Below are 26,163 nucleotides of genomic sequence, written 5' to 3'. Positions count from 1 at the left end.
ATCCACCAACCAAAGTAAAACCGTCCTTTGTTTGGTCGCCCTGTACATTCTCTTCCAATTCCCCATCCAAGCACTCTAAAGGGTGGCCTGCTTGCAGACATGCTCACATTGAGCTCTGTCATTCAAGAGAGAGTCTGAGTTCAAGACCAGCCTGGGTAACATGGCAAAACCCCATCTCTAGAAAATAAAAAATTAGCCAGGGGTGGTGATGCATGCCTGTGGTCCCAGCTACTTGGGAGACTGAGGTGGGAAGATTGCTTGAGCTCTGGAGGTGGAGGTTGCAGTGAGCCGTGATTGTGCCGCTGTCCTCCAGCCTGAATGACAGAGCAAAACCTTACCTCAAAAAAAAAATGTTTAATGTTATAAAAAATAAAATTAAAAAAAGATGAAATAGAAGAAAACTTAGTTAACTTGATTGAGTATCAAAAAACTATAGTAAACACCATCCCTAACAGTGAAATGTCATTAATATTTCTTTTAAAGTCAGGATCGGGCCAGGCATGGTGGCTCACACCTGTAATCCTAGCACTTTGGGAGGCCGAGGTGGGCAAATCATGAGGTCAGGAGATCGAGACCATCCTGGCTAATACGGTGAAGCTCCATCTCTACTAAAAATACAAAAAGTTAGCTGGGTGTGGTGGCATGCGCCTGTAGTCCCAGCTACCCAGGAGGCTGAGGCAGGAGAATCACTTGAACCTGGGAGGTGGAGGACAGAGGTTGCAGTCAGCTGAGATGACGCCACTGCACTCCAGCCTGGGTGACAGAGCTAGACTCTGTCTCAAAATAATAATAATAAAATAATAAATAAAGTCAGGATCAAGGGAAGGAAGCACGCTAAACACCTGTGCCAGCCACCCAACAGCATTCTGGATTCTAACAATACCAGAAGGCAAGGAAAAGAAGTGAGAGATAAAGGCTGGGCGTAGTGGCTCATGCTTGTAATCCCAGCACTTTGGGAGGCCGAGGCAGGCATATCACTTGAGTCTAGGAGTTCAAGACCAGCCTGGGTAACATGGTGAAATGCTGTCTCTGCTAAAAAAACAAAAAATTAGCCAGGCATGGTGGTGTGCACCTGTAGTCCCAGCTACTTGGAAGGCTGAGGTGGGAGGATCACCTGAGCCTGAGAAGTCCAGCCTGGGTGACATAGTGAAACTGTCTCAAAACAAAAAATGATAGATAAAATGTTGTAAAATAATTTAATAAAACTTGATATTCTCATAAATGAGGTTATCTACTACCACTGAAAAAACTGTTTGAACTGGTAAGGTGGCTAGAAACAACATAAACATTTGTAAAACAACTTTCCTGGATATGACAGTAACCAGTTAGAAAAGTAATGGAAAAATATGAGCTAATTCACTAGAACACAAACATGAAATGTCTAGAAGTAAACATAACATCAAGTATATAATACCTACATGAATAAAACTATAATACTTTACTGAAGGACATAATTTACTGATGGATTCAGTCTTGTAAAGGTTTCAGTTCTAACCAAATTAGGGTAGTCTAAAAATACAAGAAAAAAAAGGCAAACCAAATACCTGGTGACTAAATAATACAAATCATAATTAGCTGCTTTAAAATTGATAGAGAAGATACATGAGAATAATCAAGAAAATTTTGAAAAAGAAAAGTATGAGACCAGGTGCTGTGGCTCACGCCTGTAATCCCAGCACTTTGGGAGGCCGAGGCGGGCAGATCACTTAAGGTCAGGAATTCAAAACCAGCCTGGCCAACATGGTGAAACCCCCCATCTCTACTACACATACAAAAATTAGCTGGACCTGGTGGTGGGCGCCTGTAATCCCAGCTATTCAGGAGGCTGAGGCACAAGAATCGCTTTAACCCAGGAGGTGGAGGTTGCGCTGAGCCGAGATCATGCCACTGCACTCCAGCCTGGGCTTCAGACCGAAATTCTGTCTTTGAAAAAAAAAGATAAGAGACTGCCCCAAAACTAACAAAACTAATGCTAAAACTATAAAACAGTTTGCTAATCAATGCAAAACAGATAAATGGACCAGTGGAATGGAGAAAAGTCCAGAAATAAAACTGTCTATGTACATAGAAGTTTGGGGTATGAAAAAATAGCATTTAACATCAGTGGGAAATGAGACTATTAAGTAAATGTATTGGTACACTTAGCTATCCACTTGAGGAAAAGATTCCTGCCCTTCACGGAACAAAAAAAATAATAATCCTAGATGGATTAGATATTTAAGTGCAAAATTTTAAAAAGATTTTTTTTCTCATTTAGGAGTGGAGAAATACTTCATTAGCAAGATACAGACCTTGGAACCCATAAAGGATGAAAATATTTTACTACATAAAAATGTTAAAGCCCAGCCAGTCATGGTGGCTCAGGCCTATAATCCCAGCACTTTGGGAGGCCAAGGCAGGTGGATCACTTGAGGTCAGAAGTGAAGACTAGCCTGGCCAGCATGGCGAAACCCTGTCTCTACCAACAGTACAAAAATTAGCCAGGCACGGTGGCACACACCTGTAATCCCAGCCACTGGGAGCAATCCTCCCAGACAGGAGGATTGTTTGAGCCTGGGAGACAGAGCTGCAGTGAGCTGAGATTGCCCAGTGTACTCCAGCCTGGACAGCAGAGTGGACCCTGTCTCAAAAAAAATACTTTTACCCTATATGATTAAAAATAACAATATGCGCACACATGACTAGAAAAGTAGGTTGTATTACCTGAGTAGTAGAATTATAGGTATTAAATTTTTTTCATATAAAAATCTACAGCTACCAAATTTTCTCATGTATTTTTAATACAACCAGAAAAAATTTAACTTTTTAACTTCAGTGTTCTCAAAAATGAAAAGTAGAAATATAGATATCTTTGAAACTGGGTTACTGTGGAAAAGAATAAAACATAATTCTAGTGGTTTCATATTTGGGTGATACTTTGTTAGAGAGGAAACTTATCAATAAATAGAGATTAAAATTCAACAAGGTTCACCTTACTAACTAGTATATACTTCACTGTAACCAAAAAATGATTTCTTAAAAATTGAACTGCAGCACATTTGTCCAAATGAGCATGCCTTTATAAAATTGGTTGTTTTTTTCTCTAGATGTTGTAATATTAGTTCAGCTGATCATCTGGGTAGTTAGGTGATAAGTATTTTTTCTGCCTTAGAAGTGACTTTTTAATTAACTACCTTTAAATGTATGAGAAATTAAGCTTATAATTATGTCCTTAGGATCAAAGTTCTGATCGTACCAGTCTTTCTTCAGTGGGAGCCCAGGATTCTGAATCTACCTCTTTAACAGATGAAGATGTCTGCCATGAGTTGGACGGAGCTACCTCCTCTCAAGAGACCAGTGCTACTTCAGGGACTAAGAGAATTGATCTCAGCCGAATAAGCCTGGAAAGTTCTGCATCCTTGGAAGGTTTGTCCAAACAGTTCTGTCATGCTGCATTTGATTTGTAGTTTCATTTGAATTGTGACACTTTCACTTTTTTTTATGATTTAGTGTTGTTTTTTAATTTTGTAAACAATTTGTATAGTTCCAAAGTCAAAACAATAAAACCAAGGCGCTTTCACAAAACTGTAACTTTCATCCCCACTCCCTCATCCTGTTTTCTCCCTATCCCTAGAAGCAACCATTTTTATTCATTTTTGGTTTATCCTTCCATTGTTGCTTTTTTAAAAATATAGGTATAGGTATATATATATATATATATATTTTTTTTTTTTTCTTATTACTTCCCTGTCTTCTTACTCAAAGGTAACATACTGTCAATACTTTCCTACCCCTTGCTTTTGTCACTTAATATACTCTGAAGATCATTCCATATCATCACATAGCAATGTCCCCCATTCATTTTTTCAGCTATATAGTACAAAATTATAGTTATACATCATGTGTGGATGTATCATAATTTATTGTAGCCATTTCCCTATTAATGGACATTAAGTTTCCAGTTTTTCTAATGCTATAATGCATATGTGTTATATTTTTACCAGTGTGTCTTTGGAAGATACTTCAGAATTCTTCCTTGAAGTGATATTGCCAAGTTCCCTTCCTCAGGCTATTTTGCATTCCCACTGCCAGTATATGAGAATACATATTTCCCCACAGCCTTGTCAACAAAATACGTTGGCACACTTGGATTTTTACCATCTGATAGGTGAGGAATGTATTTCAGTTTAGTTTTCATTTCTATTTCTCTTATAAATGAAGTTGAGAATCTGTTTAAGGACCATTTGCATTTCTTTTTCTGTGGACTGTCCTTTGCCTACATTTTAATTGTTGGTCCTTTTTTTTAATGTTTTTAGTAGCTTTTTTATATTAGGGAGTTAATCCTTTGTTGCTTATATAAGTTGCAAGTAGTTTATCTAAGTTTGTTTTTTTGGGTGTTTTTTTGTTTTGTTTTGTTTTGTTTTTTTTGCCATATGTAAGTTTTAAATTGTATGTCATTGAATGTATCGGTCTTTCCCCTTATTGCTTCTGGATTGTGAGTTGATAGAAAAGGTTTTTCTTTCCTTAAGATGTAAAAGAATCCATCAGTGTTTTCTTCTGATACTTACCTGGTTTCCTTCTTAATATTTTCTGGGGCCAGCAGACTTTTTCTGTAAAGCATTATGTAGTAAATATTTTAGGTTTTGCAGGCCACATACACCTCTGTCACATATTCTTTTTTGTTTTTTTCTTTAACAACTTTTTTAAATGTGAAAGACACTCTTAGCTCAGGGCCATACAAATATGGATTTTACCTCTGATTTAGATATTTGATCCGTATGAAAGTTATCCTGGTTAATGGCATGAAGAATGGATGTGATAGAATATTTGTTTTTCACTTGTATCTTTGCTCTTTTAAAAAGCTTTTATTACGGAAATTTTCAAACATACGCAAAAGTATAAAGAATAGCATAATGAACCCCCATGTATCCATCACCCAACTTCAATAATTATCAACAAATAACCAATCTTACTTTATCTGTTCCTCTTTCTCCTCTGCTGCCAACATTTTTTCCTTCTTCAATGAGTTATTTCAAGCAAATCTCAGACAATGTATAATTTTATTCATAAACACTTCAATATGTATCTCTAAAGTAAAAGACTTTTATGTTATCTATTTTAAACTATTTAAGTGTAACATATAATGTGTCCTTTTTTTTTTTTTTAAAGATAGGGTCTCACTCTGTTGCTCAGGCTGGAGTGCAGTGACACAGTCATGGCTTACTGCAACCGCTATCTCCCATGCTCAAGCCTCAGCATCCCAAGTAGCTGGGACTACAGGCGTGCACCAGCACACCCGGCTATTTTTTTGTAGAGATGGGATCTCACTATGTTGCACAGGCTGGTCTCAAACTCCTGGGCTCAAGTTATCCTCCCACATTGGCCTCCCAAAGTGCTGGGATTACAGGCGTGAGCCACTACACTCAGCTATACTTTTATGAATGTAAATACATTTCACAAGTTCAGCACACCTGAGTAACCAGCGCTCAGCTCAAGAAAAAACACTCATAGCATCTAGAACCCTCTCTCATGCCCATGTCTGGTCACTTCTTTCTTTACAGGTAAACATTAACTTCTAACACCATAGATTAACTTGGCTAGTTTTGAACATTTTATGGGCTCATATAGGATGTCTCTTTTTTGAAGTGTTTGTTTTTTGAAAACATAATTATAATACCGTCATACTTTTAAGTGATATTTATCATATATATCAAATATTTAGTTTCAAATTTTCATGGTTATAAAGCTCATTTTATAGATGCTTTGTTCACACTGGGATCCGTACAGGGTCAGCATTTGCATTTGGCTGATATGTCTATTAACTGTTTTTTGTCTTTACTCCCCTTCCTTTCCTTCTTTTTTCCCCCCTTGCTGTATATTTATGAAGAAATTAGGTGATTAGGCCCACTCCCTTCTTTTTTAACATACAAGAACAGTTCATTGTCTAAGCAAATACCGCTAAACTTACAGCCTGATTCATGTGTATTAAAATGAATATTCTATACTGTAGATTAGTTAGATACAAAAGGTAGGCTGCTCAAATAAATGATTGTATTAGTCAAGGCTAATAGAAGGTTTTGGGAAGCAATTTTGAACTAACTGTAGCAGAGGGATTACAGAAGGTTTTGGGAAGAAGCATCAAGGGAAGAACTGCATTTACCACCAGTGCTAAGCATCTTAAAGGACAGCGTGAGATTTCAGCTTGCTTTCTGCCTCTCTAGGCTGTCTCTACATGGTAGGGAGTAGGACCAGTGGTAGTTCTGGACCTTTTGGGTTTTTTTCTTCCTTGTTATTTATTTGCTGAAGCAATCAAGTCTTTAGTTTGGATCATGCTGATTGCATCCTGATGGTGGTGTTTACCATGTTTTCCCATCCCCTCTTATTTCTTGTGGACTTGTAGTTTACACCATTAATTTTTTTGACCTTTGTTTATCATTTATTTTGAGACAATCTCACTCTATCACTCAGGCTGGAGTGCAGTGGCGCAGTCGTAGCTCACTGCAGCTTCCACCTCCTGGGATCAGGTGATCCTCCCACCTCAGCTTCCCAGGTAGCTGGGACTACAGGCACACAGTAACATGCCTGGCTACTTTTTTTGTATTTTTTGAAGACACGGGGTTTTCACCATGTTGCCCAGGCTGGTCTCAAACTCCTGATCTACCTGCCTCAGCCTCGCAAAGTGCTGGGATTATAGGCGTGGGCCACCATGCCTGGCCTTTTGATCTTTATCTTTATAAAAATACCAGTCCTCGGCTGGGCACGGTGGCTCACACCTGTAATCCCAGCACTTTGGGAGGCCGAGGTGGGTAGATCATAAGGTCAAGAAATCGAGACCATCCTGGCCAATACGGTGAAACCCCATCTCTACTAAAAATACAAAAAATTAGCTGGGTGTGGTGGCATGCACCTCTAGTCCCGGCTACTTGGGAGGCTGAGGCAGGAGAATCACTTGAACCCAGGAGGCGGAGGTTGCAGTGAGCCAAGATCACACCACTGCAGTCCAGCCTGGTAACAGTGAGATTCTGTCTCAAAAAAAAAAAAAAAAAAAAAACAAAAACTCATTCATAAAATGTAGAAATGACAGAGAAAAAAATTGTGCTGAGAGGATATAACATAGATCACCTCCAGTTTTACTGACAAGATACAATCACTGTCGACAACTGATTTGATCACAAAACTTCCCTTACTTTTTCATTGTTATTGTCTTAATATTTACTAATATCCTATTGTTCTTAAGAATACAATTGGGAATTCTTCTCTAGTATTTTAAGAGCAAAGAGCAAGATTCATCATTCTTTTTTTTTTGGAGTCAGGATCTCATTCTGCTGCTCACACTCGCGTTGTAACCTCAAATTTCTGGACTCAAGCAGTCTTCCTACCTCAGTCTCCCAAGTAGCTGTGACTGTAAGCACACACCACCACCTCCAGTTAGTTCTTTATTTTTATTTTTTGTAGGGACAAGGTCTCACTATGTTGCCAAAGCTGGTCTCAAATTCCTGGCCTGAAGCAATCTTCCCACTTTAGCCTCCCAACACGCTGGAATTACAGGCATGAGCCACCATGCCCAGCTATTCTAGTTCTTAAAAGACCCTTACAAGGAGAGAATTGCCACTAAGTCTTTTCATGATTTGAAATAAAAATGAGCTATTTTACACTTTTTAGACCTTGGAACTAAATACTTTTCTGTATTTTAAACATGAAAAAATAGAAACAGCACAATAGTAATTACTAATGACTAGAATGCTTTCTATTCTGTACACGGAGTGCTTAATAAGTCAGTGATGAGTGATCACACCTCAGATGTGGGGATGAGCAGAATTAGAGCACATTTCCTTAGGTTTGTGCTCAAAAGTTCATGCCTTGAAAAAATCTTGTTCATTTTTTGTTTTTCCTAATTACTTTTAATATTTTGACTAGAATAGGTTAACATTTTATATGAGAACTTATGGAAATGAAAGATTCTTATATCCTTTCTCATTAATTTTAATGGTTTCTGTTCTTTGTTTTTCACTAATGAACAGGATCCCTGTCGAAGTTTGCCTTACCTGGGAAATCAGAAGTGACATCTTCCTTCAATGCGAGTAATACAAATATCTTCCAGAACTATGCAATGGAGGTATACTTTTGTGCAAAAGAGAATCTTCATATACTGCTTTATAAAATTCACATTTCTTAAGTATTGGTGATCCCAGGTAGAGTAATAGAAGCTAAATACATAGGCTGGGTGCAGTGGCTCACACCTGTAATCCCAGCACTTTGGGAGGCCAACATGGGGGCATCACCTGAGGTCAGGAGTTCAACGCCAGCCTAGCCAATATGGCGAAACCACGTCTCTACTAAAAATACAAAAATTACCCAGGCATGGTGGTGCGCACCTGTAATCTCAGCTACTCAGGAGGCTGAGGCAGGAGAATTACTTAAACCTGGGAGGCAGAGATTGCAGTGAGCTGAGATCGCGCCACTGTGCTGCAGCCTGGACGACAGAGCAAGACTCCCATCTCAAATAAAAGAAAAAATAATGTTAAATATGTAGCACCTGAAATTTCAGAATGTGAATTGCATCTGAGTAAAGTTAAAATTTAGCTTTTGGATATCCAGTATTTCAGATTATTGAAGTCATACTAATTTATTTCTATTAGGACAGATCTATGCTTACTTTAAGTTTTATCAACCTACAGATGCATTTTAATTTTCAGTATTAGTATTTGGATTTTCTTCATGAATGTTCTCTTTGAGTGTTTATTTCACATAATAACACAATCAGTTTTGCTATGCAAGCATACTTTTTTGGTGAATGTACAGGGAGTAGTTTTGGCATTATGTTGTCAACTTCTTCCACCATGTTTTTCATTCTTTGTGTCAAGTTTGACGTAGATATCTGCTGGATATGTGTTTATATCCCACATTCTTACAATGAAAAAGTTAAACTTTTTCACTTTAAAACTTTTTCCTATTTTTTCTGTAAAAATTGCTTCCAAATACATTTGTGAGTATGGTTGCTATTTTATGTTAATTTGCATAAATCTGGAAAACAAATTTGCATACAGCCAAAACATAGATGATGAACACTAACTTTACAAAGTTTCTGGAGGCTTCGAAAATTTCTATATTTTATTAACATAATGACAGCATTTATAGTTACCTATAGCAATGCTTATTAAACTGTCTTTGTAAAAGACCAGGGTTGTTTTCATTTTGTTTAATTTCTAATCTGTCATAGCTAATGTTCTTAGAAAATACATTGATTACACACTTAGATGTTACTGCAGTATCACAGTACTTTAAAAAGTTTATAAATCCTCCTCTCAATTTCTTATTTATCTCCTCACAATCCAGTAAGTGTTTGTAGACCAGCACTGGTCTGGCAACCATGCTTTGAGTAACACTGATTTGTAATATGTAATTACAAATGCCTGTTTGGGGTATTAACAAATTAGTGATTGAGTTTACTTTTCCATTAATAAAACCACAGCAAATTTTACTCTGATTTGTAATGAAAAAAAATCCTCACTTAAAAGCAAAAAAAGCCTCCCTTTCAGGCAAAAATTCTAGAATAGATTTAGCGGAAATAGTTAAAGACGATTATAGTATATAATACACTGATGTAATCGAGTGTTTGTGTATAGCATCTGAATCCTTCTGAGTTTTTATTTTCCAATGGATTTATGACTTGAAATGGTTTTTAATTCATAATCTGAATTAACCAGCTTTCTTTATAAAGTGCTGTCTTCTCCCATAGGTTCTCATCTCAAGTTGCTCTCGGTGTAGAACTTGTGATTGTCTTGTCCATGATGAGGAAATCATGGCTGGCTGGACAGCAGATGATTCAAATCTCAATACTACATGCCCATTCTGTGGCAATATCTTCTTACCCTTTCTGAATATAGAAATAAGAGATTTAAGACGACCTGGAAGGTAATGATATTTTTTTTCCTTCATGTTTAAGGATCATGTTCCCTATAATTTCTCTTTTCTCAAAAAGTTCCTTTGATTCACATTACAGATACTTTCTAAAGTCAAGCCCATCAACAGAAAATATGCACTTTCCATCCTCCATTTCAAGTCAGATGAGGCAGTCTTGCATTTCAACATCGGCCTCTGGTCTTGACACATCTGCTGTCTCTGTTCAAGGGAATTTTGATCTAAATAGGTAATTATGATTATGTGGAACTATATTTTAACAACATATATTTATGCATATTTTAGAAGTATGACAGAAAAATTAGTCGACCATTTCCAGGTTTAAGTTCCTAATCTTAAATTCTTACTCTTAAAACAGTGTTAAAATTCTCTAATCACATAAATGTTTAAATATGTAGTTATATATTATGCTTTATTAATCCCCAGAGTTTAAGCTGTATGTATATATAATATTTACTAGTATTTTAAAGGTAAAAAAAAAAAATACACTTGAAGTTTATAATGACCATCATTTTCTTGTCTCTGTCTCTTTAGGAATTAAGTCAATGCTACTACTTTTTAATATTTTCTACCTAGGAATATTTAATAATCTAGAACACATTTGGAGCTGATATAGGAGCTGTGAAATTAAACTAAAATTTATATAGTAAGCCTAATATAAGTAAATCTACACTTAAAACTGATGCAGAAATCAATTCCATTTTGCGTAAGTGCCAAATAAGCCATATATAGCCGGACAGATGAAGCCATATTGGTAGCTGCATGTGCCAAAAAATGCCTGTATAGTACTGGCAGGCTAATGTGACCTGTTTGATCTTGATTACTTAAGCAGTAAAACCAAAAATCTGTTTGTGCACCTTCTTTCATCATAGATCTATTGTAGCCCTTATCTTTTGCTCCTTCTGGTTTGTGACTCCTGAAGGAATATGTGCCTATTTTCTCTGCTTTCTATCCCCATGGTCTACTGTGCTTTCTGCTGTATAGAAGTCTACTAAAGAGTTTGAATACATAAATGATCTTAAATATTTAAAGTTGACTTGATAAAAAAGGAAATTTATCATGACTATACTACTTAAAAATATATCCTATTTCCCAGCTGAAGCCTGAGTAGCATTTCCTTTCGTTCATGTTGCCATGTCTAGCTCTGATTCTTTTTTTTTTTTTTTTTTTTTTTTTGAGGCAGAGTCTCACCCTGTTACCCAGACTGGAGTACAGTGGTGCAATCTTGGCTCACTACAACCTCTGCCTCCCAGGTTTAAATAATGCTTCTGCCTTGGCCTCCCAAGTAGCTGGGATTACAGGCACCTGCCATCACACCTGGCTAATTTTTCTATTTTTAGGAGAGACAGCGTTTCACCATGTTGGCCAAGCCACTTTCGAACTCCTGAGCTCAGGTAGTCCACCCACCTCAGCCTCCCAAAGTGCTGGCATTACAGGCGTGAGCCACCTCGTCTGACCGTCTAGCTCTGATTCGAAAGAGAAGAACAGGGCCGGGCGTGGTTGCCCACCCTTGTAATTCCAGCACTTTGGGAGGCTGAGGTGGGCAGATGTCTTGAGCCCGGGAGTTCAAGACCAGCCTGGACAACATGGCGAAACCCCATCTCTACTAAAAATACAAAAATTAGCCAGGCATGGTGGCATGCGCTTATAGTCCCAGCCACTCGGGAGGCTGAGGTGGGAGGATCACTTGAGCCCAGGAGACTGAGGTTGCAGTTAGCCAAGATCACACCACTGCAGTGCAGCCTGGGTGACAGAGCAAGACCCTGTCTAAAAAAAGAGAGAGAGAGAGAGAACATGATCCTTGTCGACGAAGTAAAGTAAATCTAGACACTGATATGCTTTTTTCTTTTCTCAATGCCCAAGCAAATCTAAACTGCAGGAAAATTTTTGTGCCCGAAGTATTCAGATCCCTGCTAATAGATCAAAAACAGCTATGTCAAAATGTCCGATATTTCCAATGGCCAGGAGTATTAGTACTTCTGGCCCCTTGGATAAGGAAGATACTGGAAGACAGAAGCTCATTTCTACAGGCAGCCTGCCAGCTACTTTACAAGGAGCTACAGTATGTATTTTGTTGTATTTTTATTTGGAAATTGATCACGTACATATGATTTTGTTCCCCTTGTCCTAAGTAGTCTTATTAGCTTTATTATTGCCAAGAAGAGTCTCTTATCCAATGATACAATTATATTACTTTTCTACTCATATGGGAATCGTTGAATTTTTTAATGGCTTAGTATTATTTTGCATTTGCCATTTATGGTTTTTATTTATTCAACAGGATTCTTTAGGTTTAGAATGGCAGCTTCCAAGTCCCGATCCTGTCACTGTTCCATATCTTAGTCCTTTAGTGGTATGGAAGGAACTTGAAAGCTTATTGGAAAATGAAGGTGATCATGCAATAACAGTGGCAGACTTTGTGGACCATCATCCAATTGTTTTTTGGAACCTGGTATGGTATTTCAGGCGTCTTGACTTGCCAAGTAACTTACCTGGATTGATTCTTTCTTCTGAGCACTGTAACAAGTATTCAAAGGTATGAGAGTAAAAATTAAAAGGCAATGAGTGCTTCTGTCACCACTGTAATGTTTGCATATTCCTAATGATTAAAAAGTAAGGTTTGTTTTTATGCTGAATTTCTTTTATTTTATTTTTTGAGACGGAGTCTCACTCTTTCACCAGGCTGGAGGGCAGTGGCACTATCTCGGCTCACTGCAACCTCCAGCTCCAGGGTTCAAGCAATTCTCCTGCCTCAGCCTCCCAAGTAGCTGGGATTACAGGCACGCACCACCATGCCCAGCTAATTTTTGTATTTTCAGTAGAGATGGGGTTTCACCATGTTGGCCAGGATGGTCTCGATCTCTCGACCTCATGATCCACCTACCTCGGCTTCCCAAAGTGTTGGGATTACAGGCGTGAGCCACCACGCCCAGCCTATGCTAAATATTTTTAATAGCCATCTGGATCATTAGATAACTTAGAATTGTTTTAGTTGTATTTACAAATAATATTTTCTTCTTACAGGCTGGCAGTAAGAGTTTTTTTGTTTTTGTTTTTGTTTTGCCTTCTAAAATTTACATTAAACGTACTTGAATTTTTGCTATTGCTTCAAGAATAAACTGGAAATGACTCTTAGGAGGCAGATTTGTGAGTTAAGCCCACTTGCATCTTGTATTTCCTTCAAAATAAGCATATTATTATTATTATTTTTTTTTTTTTTTTGACACAAGGTGTCACCCTGTCACCCAGGCTGGAGTGCAGTGGTGTGGTCATGGCTCACTGTGACCTCTAACCCCTGGGCTCAAGTGACCCTCCTGTGTCAGCCTCCCAAAGTGCTGGGGTTATAGGCAGGAGCCACTGTGTCCAGCCCAAGCCTAACACTTTTATAGGAGGATATCTGTACAGCAGTCCCTCCTTATTCACGGTTTTCCTTTCTGAGGTTTCAGTTACCCATGGTAACTGTGGTCTCAAAATATTAAATGGAAACTTCCAGAAAGAAACACTTCATAAGTTTTAAATTGCATGCTGTTCTGAGTAGCATGATGAAATCTGGTACTGTCGCATCTGGGATGTGAATCATCCCTTTGTTCAGTGTATCCACGCTGTGTATGCCACCTGCCTGTTCATCTTTGAGTAGCCATCTCTGTTAGCAGACCGACTGTGATGGTATCACAGCGCTTGTGTTCATGTAACTCCTATTTTACTTAATGGCCCCAAAGCACAAAGCAGTGATGCTGGCATATTGTTTTAATTGTTCTATTTTATTATTAGTTATTGTTTATTTCTTATTGTGCCTCATTTATAAATTAAATGTAAGTATAAATATCATAAGTATGTATGTATAGGGAAATACAGTATATATAGGGTTCAGTACTATCTGCAGTTACAGGTATCCATTGGGGGTCTTGGAATATAGCCCCTGAGGATAAAGGGGGACTGTTGAAATTCATATTGCAATCATGTGCTACCACTCTTGTCATTCCTTTACCCTGATGTTTTTGTTTAACATTTAGGCAATTTGTTTGCTATATGTTCATTTGTATTTTTGGTATGTTGTTTTATAAAAGTGCCTTTACTTTTTCATATACTGCCACTGCCACTAAATGGTGGTCTCTAAGTTCAGGAACCTTGCCTTCTCTCTTCTTGTGCTGCATGCCTGTGATTGTGCATGTGCTTTGGATTTTCACTACATCATAATGAGTGACAAAGATGTGAACTCAGCGTTATCTGGACCAGGGTTTTGGATGATATAGAATGGGACTCCTGGATTTATCTTTCTGTGACTTTCAATCATGAGCAAGAGGAGCAAGATGAGTTCTTCTTGGTACCCTTTCTCACTGATCTCAAGCACTTTGTTATATCTGATCTTTAGAGATCATTAGCTTTTCCACACAGCCCATCTTCCTGTAGTAGATATCAAATGTATGTAAATCAGTCTATTTCTGTTCTCTTTTCTCTCTCGCACATACACATTCTAAAAAATATAAGAATTTTATAAAAATACTTATAAAAAATTATCATATAAGGATCATTAATGAGTGTTTATTGTATAACACAGATTCCCCGCCACTGTATGTCTGAAGATAGCAAATATGTTTTAATACAAATGTTGTGGGACAATATGAAGTTACATCAGGATCCAGGACAGCCCTTGTACATTCTCTGGAATGCACACAGTAAGTGCCATCATAGAATGCTGACTTTGTTCATATAAGAGTAATCTCTACTTACTTTAAATAGCTTAAACCAATGTGTAACTGACTTTTATTTTACTGTACTACTTTTTGTCTTACAGGTCAAAATCGTACTCTTTTGTTTGAGAGTGAGTGTTTGATTTTTTTAGTGCTACCTTCTATGGAGGTCTAAGGGTTTTTTGTTTTTGTTTTTGTTTTTTTTTTTTGGTTTGGGTTTTTGAGGGGTGCTGTGTATGTGCTGGAGGGGTTGGTTGTGTTTTGCTGAATTCAGCTTTCAGCACATTGCTCATCCCAATGTCTTCTTTTTACTTATTTTTTATTTGTTTCCATCCCAGGCTGCTAATTTAGAATTTGCATCAGAGGCTGTATTAAGGGAAACAGTATTTTTAGTTATTGTCTATTTAAGACCACAGAAAGCTTTAGACCTTTTTTTTTTTTTTGTCATTATTTGTCTTATTTTTGGCTTTCTTCATTCTTGGATTCCTATTTCTTTATCTATTGCCCTTAATTTATTTTTAGTGCTTTGTAACTTAATATCTGCCAGTTGCTGCTTAATTTCTTTCTCCTTTCTACACAGAACATTTTCCTTCATCTGTTGTTTTGTTCTTTTACAGCCCAAAAATATCCAATGGTCCATTTATTGCAAAAAAGTGATAACTCATTTAACCAGGAACTGTTGAAAAGTATGGTAAAAAGCATTAAAATGAATGATGTCTATGGACCAATGAGTCAGATTTTAGAGACACTGAATAAGTGTCCACATTTTAAAAGACAGAGGTAAGTCCTTCTCTTAGACGAATATATTGTTCTCCTAGGCAGATTCATATTGTTTGCTTAGTAATTTGTTAGAGTATCTCATGCTTACGATAGCATTAAAATTTTCATAGGGAACATATGGACTATATGGATACTAATATTTTCTCCATGACTTTTTCTCCCTAGGAGTTTATACAGAGAAATACTGTTTCTCTCACTTGTGGCACTAGGAAGAGAAAACATTGATATAGGTAATTTAGCCTTATATATAATATGTAGTATTTATATATCATGGAATAGTTTTCAGAGTATTTTTATATTAGTAATATTAAATCTGTAATTATATTAAGGTAGATTAGTGGGGTGAATGGGGAGTGACTGCTAACTGGTATAAGGTTTCTTTTTGGTGAGATGAAAATGTTCTGGAATTAGGCAGTGGTGATAGTTGTACAATCTTGTGAATATACCAAAAAAACATTAAATTGTACACTTTAAGTTAGTGAATTGTATGGTATATGGGTTATATTTCAATTTTTAAAAGTTAATCTGACAAGAAAAGGACTAGTCAGGAAAAATTATTTAACTGAAAGGGGCCGGATGCGGTGGCTCATGCCTGTAATCCCAGCACTTTGAGAGGCCAAGGTGGGTGGATTGCTTGAGCCCAGGAGTTTGAGACCAGCCTGGGCAATATGGTGAAACCCCATCTCTACAAAAAAAAAGAAAAAAAGTTAGCCAGATGTGGTGACACATGGCTGTAGTCCCAGCTACTTGGGAGGGTGAGGTGAGAGTATCATTTGAGCCTGGGCAGTCGAGGCTGCGTGAGCCATGATGGTGCCGCTACATGCCAGCTTGGGCTGTAGAGCAAGACCTTGTCTCATAAAAAAAGAAAAAATCAACAGAAGGTGATCCTTTTCTAGAAGGATCCTTTTCTAGCATTACATCAGGTAATGCTACCAGGGGAAGAGCTAGAAAATCAATAGTACAGAATAAGGAGCCAGAAATACACATAAATGTCTATGGCAATATATCAGCCAGGTGCAGTGTCTCACGCCTGTAATCCCAACACTGCAGGAGGCCAAGGCGGGCAGATCATTTGAGGTCAGGAGTTCGAGGCAAGCCTGGCCAACACGGCGAAACCCCATCTCTACTAAAAATACAAAATTAGCCAGGTGTGGTGGCGCGTGCTTGTAGCCCCAGCTACTCAGGAGCCTGAGGCAGGAGAATCACTTGAACCCAGGAGGCGGAGGCAGCAGTGAGCTGAGATCATGCCACTGCACTCCAGCCTGTGCAACAAGAGCAAAACTCTGTCTAACAAAAAAATATATATACATATATAATATATAAAATATATATAAGTCAGGAAAGGTAGACTATTAAATGGCATTGGGACAGTCATTCTAGCCACTTGAGAAAGATGCCAGAACTTACCAAAATCATGAATAGTATTACTTGAGGTAGGCCTTTTAACTATAGTGAAACAGAGAAGATACCAAAAAGGATTACTCAGATGCTTGTTACCATCCCTTTATTTCCTACCTAATACAAGCCCAGATTGTAGTCAGATATTACTCTAGCCCTCTGCCAAAGGTGGGATTTCCTTGAATGTCTAAAAAATTCCGGACCTCCAAGCTAGAGAAGCTCGCTTGCTTATGCACTTGACTCAACTCAAACAAGCCTTCATGGGTACCACTGTGGTACTGTTTCAGAGAGGAAAGATGTTCTTATGGCCGTCACCTCCCCAAAACAGAAAAATAGGATCTTAGTGACATTGTTATAATTCATACCCCATTTGGCTCTCTGAGGGGCAAATTTTCCTCCAGTGTGTGTTTAAAATAAGTGGTAAGTTAGCATGATTTCTAGGCTGAGAGAAACTTTTAGCAGAAGCGTGTAAACCTCTGTTGTCCCTTTTTGTCACATGTGGACTATCTTCTGGGGAAAAGGCACACAGACCTTGGTATAATGTCCTTAAAAATAAAAGTCAGTCTATTAGCTCCATCTGTTGCCATGTGGAAAAGGGAAAAAAAAAATCCTTACATGGTGATTTCAGATCTTTGGATTATTTTCCCAGAGGTATCCCATAATATAGGAAGTTAGGACACACAAACCAAAAAATATTTCCGTCGAAGCAAAATTTAAATTTAATAAATGAAACCATAAAAGGATTAGTGTAAAGAAAATATGGGCAAAAAAACTTTTTGTTAATCCTGGTGGGAAAGGCTATTATATATTTTTACTGTTTTTATTGAGTATGCAAAACAAAGTACCAAAAATGTGCGTATGGTATTTGGTGGTTTTTAACATGTGTACCTGGTAAAATTAAAAATTGGCATCTTCAGACCTTTTAAGTTTCTCACTAGTCTGTGCAATCCAGCTGTGGTCCTTTGGATAGCAGAAATGTCCTAGTGATTCCTTCTTGGCCTTAATGTTGTGTTTCTGTAGTATTACAGAAACTTGATAGTTTTCAACATCAGACCTAAATTTCTTTATCCTTTTATTTCTTTATCAATTTTTGCAGATGCTTTTGATAAAGAGTACAAGATGGCATACGATCGTCTCACACCTAGTCAAGTCAAGAGTACACACAACTGTGATAGACCGCCAAGTACAGGGGTGATGGAATGTCGAAAAACCTTTGGAGAACCTTATCTTTAAGATGTGTTTGTATGTGTATTCAATGTATATTGTATAGTCAGTGTATAAAATAACACTTTTAGACTCTAAATATTTTTTCTTCAATTTTTGAAAATACAATTTGTAAATGGTTCAAAAGACTCAGACGGCTTATGTACAGAATGTTTGAAGAAGAGAATAGTGACAAGTGGGGAGAAAGCCACTTTGTTTCTCGTTTCTTTTTTTCTTCTTCTTTAACTCCCCTGTAATAGGAAATAAAGTATTTTTGTGATGAGGAAATCCCTAAACAAAATTAGTTGCCATAAAATATGACAACTGTTTTATGGTTTCTCTTGGAAGAGACAGATTGAAAAATCATGAATAGAATCTAAACAGAAATGTCAGATGAAAGTATTTCCTGTTTTCATAGACTATTCAAATGTTTTGACCATGAAGTTGTATTATACATATTTTAAATTGTTTATAGTAAGTTGATATTTTTTTAATTTTAAAATTTAATATAGCAAACTTAAAATGAATTTAAACTTAAGCAAGCGTGTATTTTCCTTGTCTGCTGCTATTTGAAGTAATTAGTACAGCTGCAGATCTCTCTGTGTATATCTATCTATATTTTTTTTTATTACTTGGGAGAATGAATTTTAAAATGTCAGTGCTAGTGTCAGTGTTGTCCTAGGATTGCATGTTAGTACCCCTAAGCCTGAGTGCGGGGAGTGAGTCATGCAAGGGTAGCGTGCACTGCTCAGACTGACTCATGGAGCCTTGTGCAAGGAGAGGTTCACTATACCATGACTCCAAAATTTTCTCTATTGCTAATAGATACATATAGTATACAGGGAAAATAGCTTATAAATCCAAATATCAATTTAAATTTTAATATTCTACATGAAAACTTACATTGGGAAAATGCAGACAAGTGATTATATTCTAAATTTTACCCTTATTTTAATGTCTAAAATATTGGGTATAATGCAAATTATACTATAGAATAGTTATCTGAAATATGAGTTACTGGGGTATTCCGTTAATACTATATATAAATATTCAGAATTTTTTCCAAAAGTAGAAAAATTCCCCTCTAAAAGTACAGCCAGATAGACTGTCCTCCATATTGAGGAACTTAGTTTTTTCAGCAAGCTTCAGAATCTGAAGTCTGTAGAATCTAAAATACAGAAATATCGAGAAACCAGACAATAAATTGAAAGTTTAGACATCATGAGAAATAGGCTTTAAAAATGTATTTTTAGTCATATTATTTCTAATGTCACTTTCTTTGGGTAATTTCTGGTAAGGAAAAACATCTTTTCGCTGCTAGAATTATTTATAGATTTTCAATATGTGTGTGTGTTTGCACACATTACATTAGTAAAGGAATTCCCTAGCCAGTTTTAAAGAAGGAAAAAATGGATAGTCCCAAATTAGGTGTGTAAAGCCAGTAGAGTCCATGACACTTGGTCTGGAGGTATCTTGGAGTCCTGAGACTTAGAATCAGTTCAGCTGCAGAAAAACCCACCTTTGAGTTCACACCATTAGTGAATAGCACCAAGCTGAAACATTTCACAGCTTTCAACTCTGGGAAATAATGGAGAGAGTTTAAAAATGTAAAACTTCAGTTCAGTTAGTTTGGGGCTGAACTTGTTTACTTGAAAAATCTGGTGCTAGGCACATGTATCTGCCTCTCCTTTGTAAATACCACTGCAATCTTATTTACTATTCATATCCAAGCTTCATGTTCTATTTGTTCTTCATGTTCTTTAAATCATTTGAAAGTTGTCAACTGAGAGAAACATTTGAGAGGGGAGGCTTTTGGCACTGGTGATAAACATCCCTCCAAGAGAACCCTCTGGGGTTCTCTTCTATTTGTGGTTGGTTGTCTTTATTCTCTTTTAAAAACAGCTTTCATTGTTGTTTACTTTTTGTGTAATACAAACAAAATGTAGGAATCATAGTTTATTGATTTCAGATGGCTGACAAAACAAAAGAATGAGATAAAACCATTCTTTATGGTTTTAAGATTCAGACTCATTTGGAAAAGCGAATGTAATTTTTACCTCCTCCGTCCACCCCAAGTTTTGTTTCTGCTTTTGGAGAGGGTTATATTTCCCCTAATTTTAATCCCCAGGGAATATTATTGCACAGATTTAGTCTTTTAAAATAAAACCTAAAACATGAATACAAAGTGGTAAACCTGTTCAAAAGAAAATTAAAATGTGAATCATTCTTAAGCTGGGTGTGGTAGCTTATGGAGGCGTGTAATCCCAGCACTTTGGGAGGTCGAATCAGGGAGGATTGCTTGAGTCCAGAAGTTTGAGACCAGCCTGAGCAACATAGAGAGACCCTGTCTCTACACAAAAATTGTAAAAATTAGCTCGGCATGGTGGCTCATGCTTAGTAATCCCAGCTACTCGGGAGGCTGAAGCAGGAGGATCACTTTGAGCTTGGGGGTTTGAGGCTGCAATGAGCTGTGATCACGCCATTGCACTCTAGCCTGGATTACAGAGCAAGACCCTGTCTCAAAAAAAAGAAAACAGAAAATATCAATCATTTAAAATAACTCTATATAAACTTTTCTTCTATTTTCTGTTAACCGTACATTTTGGAGAATAACGGCCAATCATGTTGGAGAGAAATACCCTTTTGCTACATCGTCTTTTATTTTCTTACTCTTAGTTTTGTTTACATGTTTAAATGGTTGACAATAAACCATGTCCTGTGCTGATGTAGCTTGTTTACTACGTCCTACCATTACGTTCTAAATGACACACATTTGTATTCCATACCGTATTTCAGATATTCTACTTTTTCTTCCTAGTGTTAGGTGGAGAAATATGCAGCTGTTCATCTTCTGATTTTTGTCTTCTTTTCCCTGACTTTCTTGGGGTTTTGGTTTTTGTTTTGCTCTAAAACCCTACCACCACCAGCATATTTAATTGTAAGTTTTTCTAGTATGTCTCTCCATTTGTGTATTTAGAGAAATGGTCCCAGAAAACTTTGGTTCAACATTTTAGGCATTAAATACTTATTTTTACTTTATGCTGATAATTACTATGATACTTAAGTGCAACCAGCAAGTATTAGCCAGCTCTATATAGAAGTTATGCTTCATTTCTAAATACAGGCTGAGCTCCTGGAATCCAAATGCTCCAAAATCCAAAACTTTTTGAATACCGACATGATGCTCAAAGGAAATGCTCATTTGAGCATTTTGGATTTCATATTTGGGATGTTCAACCAGTTTGTATTTTTCATATATTCCAAATTTCAAAAATATCTGAAATCCAAAACACTTCTGGTCCAAAATATTTCTGATAAGGGATACTCAATCTGTACTTTGTAAGTATGCAGTATGAAAATACCTATTTGTTTGGCAATATGCAGTAGCCCAGCTTTATTTTTATTTCTCTCACTAGAACTTGAAAGCTGCTATTTGGCACTTTATCTCAGAGCAGGAAGAGAAAGAGTAGGCTGTCTCTCTGAGAGGACCCTTGTCCTTCGTGCTTTGTGCTAAAGTTAGCATGCGCTGCCTCTTCCTGTCTGGATACAAGATTAAGCTTTATTTCTTTTTTTTTTTTTTTTTTTTTTGAGATGGAGTCTTGCTCTGTCGCCTGGGCTGGAGTGCAGTGGCCGGATCTCAGCTCACTGCAAGCTCCGCCTCCCGGGTTCACACCATTCTCCTGCCTCAGCCTCCAGAGTAGCTGGGCTACAGACGCCCACCACCTCGCCCGGCTAGTTTTTTGTATTTTTAGTAGAGACGGGGTTTCACCGTGTTAGCCAGGATGGTCTCGATCTCCTGACCTTGTGATCCACCCGTCTCAGCCTCCCAACGTGCTGGGATTACAGGCTTGAGCCACCGCGCCCGGCTTTAAGCTTTATTTCAAAACTGAACTCTCTAGCAGCTGCATACCAGTTTACCTTAATATCCTCAGTACTTGATATCTTAACCTCCTCATACTACCTTGCTCCTTTGGCCTCAAAGTAAGCATATTTGCTAGCTTATTTTTCTTAACAAAATTAGCAGTACACAAACTGAAGAATTTTCATCTTTGATTACAAAAGTCTGCGCATGTGCTAGTAGTCTGAGATAGTCATAGATTCTTCTGATAAAGTTATTGCTGTCTTTCCACAGTTCCTGTTCATTTGGACGGCTCCCTCCTTTACTATTTAAAGATTTTCTTTTCAAATGTAGTAGTATGATAAAACTATTGCAGCAACTGGTGGATTTTCTGCAAGTTAAATTCTCCAGGTTTTGCTTGCTCATACAGCGAAGGGCCTAAAGACCAAAAGTGTGCCTTTAGTTGTGCAGGCAGACTTGGGCCAGGATGTCCTGTAGGCTTTAGTGACCCCCAAGGATAGGCAGCTCTGCTCATGAGCCCTGTCATTACACCTTTCATAGCGTCCAGTCCCCGTACATGTTGCAAGCTGCACTGCTGGAGGACCCTCCCACCAAAAAAAGAGTCAGAACCAAGAGTATTCATTGGCACATAAGGCCAACCAATTCTTCCTGATTATTTACCAGGCTGTGCTCTAGATAATACATTCCAATTCCTGCCCCCTTTGGTACTCAATCTGTAAATAATATTGATATAGATAGCTATAAAAGACTAAGCCTGTAATTTGGTAAAACCATTTTTAAATCTATTGATGACAGTGCAATATAATGTTCAAAATATATAGTAACCATTTTGGCTGGGTACAGTGGCTCGGGCCTGTAATCTCAGCACTTTGGGAGGTCAAGGAGGGCGGATTGCCTGAGCTCAGGAGTTCAAGATCAGCCTGGGCAACAGGGCAAAACCCTATCTCTACAAAAAAAATAACAAAAATTAGCTGGGTGTGGTGGTGCACTTCTGTAGTCCCAGCTACTTGGGGGCTGAGGCAGGAGGATTGCTTGAGCCCAAAAGGTGAGGCTACAGTGAGCCATGTTCATGTCACTGCACTCCAGCCTGGGTGACAGGGCAAGGCCCTGTCTCTTTAAAATAAATTAATTAATTGATTAAAAAAAAATTTAAACACATAACAGTTTGAAAATTTTGTAATATATCTCTTTTTTCTGGTACTATACAGAATCGTAACCCATTAAATTAGGAAGAATTCGGAAATCTGGCTCAAACCTATTACCAGGGCTATCAAGGAAATGTAGCCTAAGGGAGTTGAAGTCATCCATGTAGCCACTGACTTCCAATTCAGATACCCATGTGGGACAGTTCAGACTTTCCAGGCTGAATGAACGACCTAGAATTTGTCACAAGTAACTACATACAGAATATTCTGCCTATAAAGTGAGAGGACCATCTCAATATTATCTTGATATTTTTAAATGGTACTTTACCTCTAAAACAGCATGATTTTAATATTATAGTAGGTTTGTAAATGTGTGACGAAAAATTTTAATTTCCAGGTATAACCAATTAGTCTTTTAAAAGTTACGCAAGTTTTCCATCTCCCCAAAGTAATCGTCTCTGTCTCTCCCCCAGTGAATTCCTACTCATCCATCAAGACTCAGCTTTCATTTTTTGTACTTGTCCTTTTCTGTAACACTGTGAAGTGATCAGAACTTCCTTTCTAGGCAAAGGGGTATGCCAGAAATTCAGCAAATTGGGAAAAGGATGTCAGATTATTAGAGTTGGTTTTTATCATTAAATGGATATTTCAGCCTTTTATCATTACACAGCATTTTACGGTCCATCACTCCTTACTCAGTCTGAGGAAAAGCATCAGATCCCAGGCTGTGGATGAGGAGGTGGCATCCCCGAGGCTAACTGGAATGGGCTGTAGACACCAGGTTAGTGTCCAGAATTTTGGTATAGGGACCTCCCTCCCACAGGCATTGCCTTCTCCTCCTGTTCTTAGGCCATGACTATGGAAACCCAGCAATGCAGTAGCATCAGGAATAAGGATAATTAAGAATATGGAATTGGAACATGATTCCATACTCTTCATCAGTCTTCTCGAGAGGATTCTGACCAAATGACCTAAAGATAAGGATGAGCCCATCCATGTTGTAAAGTAAAATACCACTGGGATTCACAGTTTATTGAAATTTAATAAAAATTATTTCCAAAGAATGGGAATCCTGGGGTAGCGAAGCAATTAATTAAGCAGTTCATCTTAAAAGATGGAATATTTGGAACACCTTAGCCATCGTTCAGTGCCAAAATGTTTGGGTTTTTCACATCACATCCGTCCTTTTCATCTTCTCATCTTCAGCGAATCATTCCTCATGTTTGTAATTAAAGCCATATTTACTGTCATAATATGCAGTCACCCGAGCTCATTTTGCTCTGAAGTCAGTGACATTAAACTGTTCTGTTTCTAATGTGTCCCTTAACTTGGTTCTAGTAAAAGCAGCAAGCAGTGGTATTTAACATACAAACTCATCAAATTCCACATAAAATGTTTAACCACATTTTTAAAAACTCAAGTGTCCTTTACACTAGCTACATTGGAAGTAGTACTGCACTTTTTTCACCATGTTGTCATTGTGTTATGCATTCTTGGAATTTCCTGTTTGTAACTACCTTAAGATGCATTTATAAACCACAGAAGAAATCAGTCTTGCTTTATAACCCTATCGAGGTTGACATACAAAAATAGCATTGCCCCATTGGATCTCTTACTTTATAAACCAGATGTGGCGCTACTGACTTTGGACTCTTTGGAATGACTTCCCTTCCCACTCCACTCAGCCGTCATTGTTGGGTGAGAACATGCTGGAGGGTGAAACCAGGACAGCTGGCCAAGGGTGGAGCCAGGACATTCCATTAGAATGTCTAATCCCTCAAGGTGACCACTGATGGAGACTACATGAATTTGGATGTTCTAATAAATACATACTTTTAAATGGCCTCTAGAGTAGTTTTACTTCCCTAATCTCCACTCCTTCCAGTTCAAGGGCAAATTACAAATTTTTACTTTTCAGGCTGCTTTTTAAATTTCACTTTTCAGAAATGCAACAATAAGAGTTAAAGGTAGTCCTCCTTTTAAGCTAGAAAATACTGGTATAGGCCAGGCGCGGTGGCTCACACCTGTAATCCCAGCACTTTGGGAAGCCGAGGCAAGAAGATCACGGAGTCAGGCTGAGGCAGGAGAATTGCTTGAACCCAGGAGGTGAAGGTTGCAGTGAGCCAAGATCACACCATTGCATTCCAGCCTGGGCAACAAGAGTGAAACTCTGTCTCAAAAAAAAAAAAGCAAGAAAATACTGGTATATATCCAGATGCAGTGGGCTACAAAGCGTGGGATGATCATTGATTCCTGTTATACTTCTTTTTTTTCTGTAGCCTTGGATCCTTAAACTCACCAATAACCGAACCTACAGTGATTACAAACCTGATAGAACCTCATATTTTGAACAGAAAAGGAGGCAACAAAATTGCAGCGTGTGTTTGGGGCAGAGGTCGGGAAGGCTGAGATGTAGACCACAGCTGCATCTTTTGGGCCAGCAGCCCTTCAGGAATGATCAGGGAACGGTGAGCACAGGAGCTTGTCTTATAGCTGCTGCACCTATCCCAACCTTTGCCCCCATTTATCTCTCATTTAGAAAACCCTCTGGCTCCAGGGGTCCTTCTATTGCCTCCATGTAATAGATGTCTGCATGAGTCAGGGGTAGAAACTCCACCCTTCCAGAGGTGAGGTTCTTAATCCACAATGAGCTGCACGTGTTTCCAAGGACAAACCTTAGTCTCAGATCACATTCACATCAGAGGTCCTAGGTCACTCAGTTCACTTTCCAGGATCATATACATTCTTTCATTTGTGTCACAAAAGATAAAATAACTTCTGCGTGGTCTTCTGATCCATGTCCATTGTGAGCAAGAGTGACTTGACTCAGACAGATACAGGACAGGATATGATTCGATCTTCTAACATCACACTGATTATCAGGAACACAAAGTAAAGGAGGAACATTGTGAAGCCCAGGATCTTGTTCATTCTCCATTTACATGACGCAATTGAAGAGATCACAAACAGAAGCATGAGAAAAAGCAAAACAATTGCACAAAACAAGCCATTGCTGCTGACTGGAACTGGCTGTAATCCATTAATAAGACAGAAAAGCAACCAAGGAACGGGCAAGCTGCAAGATTAAAGAAACAATGTGAATATCCTTAATGTTTATAATAATCCCATACACTTAAATAGTATTTTACAGTTTACAAAGTATGTATTCTTCCACCAAGAAAAAAAT

The 26,163-nt window shown here is 37.9% G+C and overlaps 2 protein-coding genes across 11 annotated transcripts in view; one reads left to right on the top strand and one right to left on the bottom strand.

Annotated features, from left to right (window-relative positions):
• DENND4A (DENN domain containing 4A) overlaps positions 1-20,697 on the top strand; it is a 132,353-nt gene extending 111,656 nt beyond the window's left edge. For 4 of the 7 annotated variants that reach the window (XM_023220803.1, XM_023220808.2, XM_023220807.2 and 1 more), the window contains 10 exons: positions 3,216-3,405; positions 8,001-8,095; positions 9,719-9,894; positions 9,983-10,129; positions 11,764-11,962; positions 12,182-12,436; positions 14,459-14,576; positions 15,209-15,371; positions 15,537-15,601; positions 17,866-20,697. In XM_023220803.1, the coding sequence (XP_023076571.1) occupies positions 3,216-3,405; positions 8,001-8,095; positions 9,719-9,894; positions 9,983-10,129; positions 11,764-11,962; positions 12,182-12,436; positions 14,459-14,576; positions 15,209-15,371; positions 15,537-15,601; positions 17,866-18,002 (1,545 nt within the window). In that variant the 3' untranslated portion in view covers positions 18,003-20,697. The remainder of the gene's footprint in view (positions 1-3,215; positions 3,406-8,000; positions 8,096-9,718; positions 9,895-9,982; positions 10,130-11,763; positions 11,963-12,181; positions 12,437-14,458; positions 14,577-15,208; positions 15,372-15,536; positions 15,602-17,865) is intronic. The other 3 variants (XM_031935817.1, XM_023220810.2, XM_023220809.1) reach the window with 2 other exon arrangements.
• The window catches only part of SLC24A1 (solute carrier family 24 member 1), a 38,211-nt gene continuing 31,555 nt past the window's right edge, over positions 19,508-26,163 (bottom strand). For 3 of the 4 annotated variants that reach the window (XM_023220811.1, XM_023220813.1, XM_023220812.1), the window contains one exon: positions 23,585-26,052. In XM_023220811.1, the coding sequence (XP_023076579.1) occupies positions 25,803-26,052 (250 nt within the window). In that variant the 3' untranslated portion in view covers positions 23,585-25,802. Of the gene's footprint in view, positions 19,551-23,584; positions 26,053-26,163 lie in introns of those variants that run through there. The other variant, XM_023220814.1, reaches the window with a different exon arrangement.

Source organism: Piliocolobus tephrosceles, chromosome 6 (genome assembly GCF_002776525.5).
Source record: "Piliocolobus tephrosceles isolate RC106 chromosome 6, ASM277652v3, whole genome shotgun sequence".
NCBI classification, from domain to species: domain Eukaryota; kingdom Metazoa; phylum Chordata; class Mammalia; order Primates; family Cercopithecidae; genus Piliocolobus; species Piliocolobus tephrosceles.
Note: the sequence above shows the minus strand (reverse complement) of the source record. Positions and strands in the feature narration are given on the sequence as shown.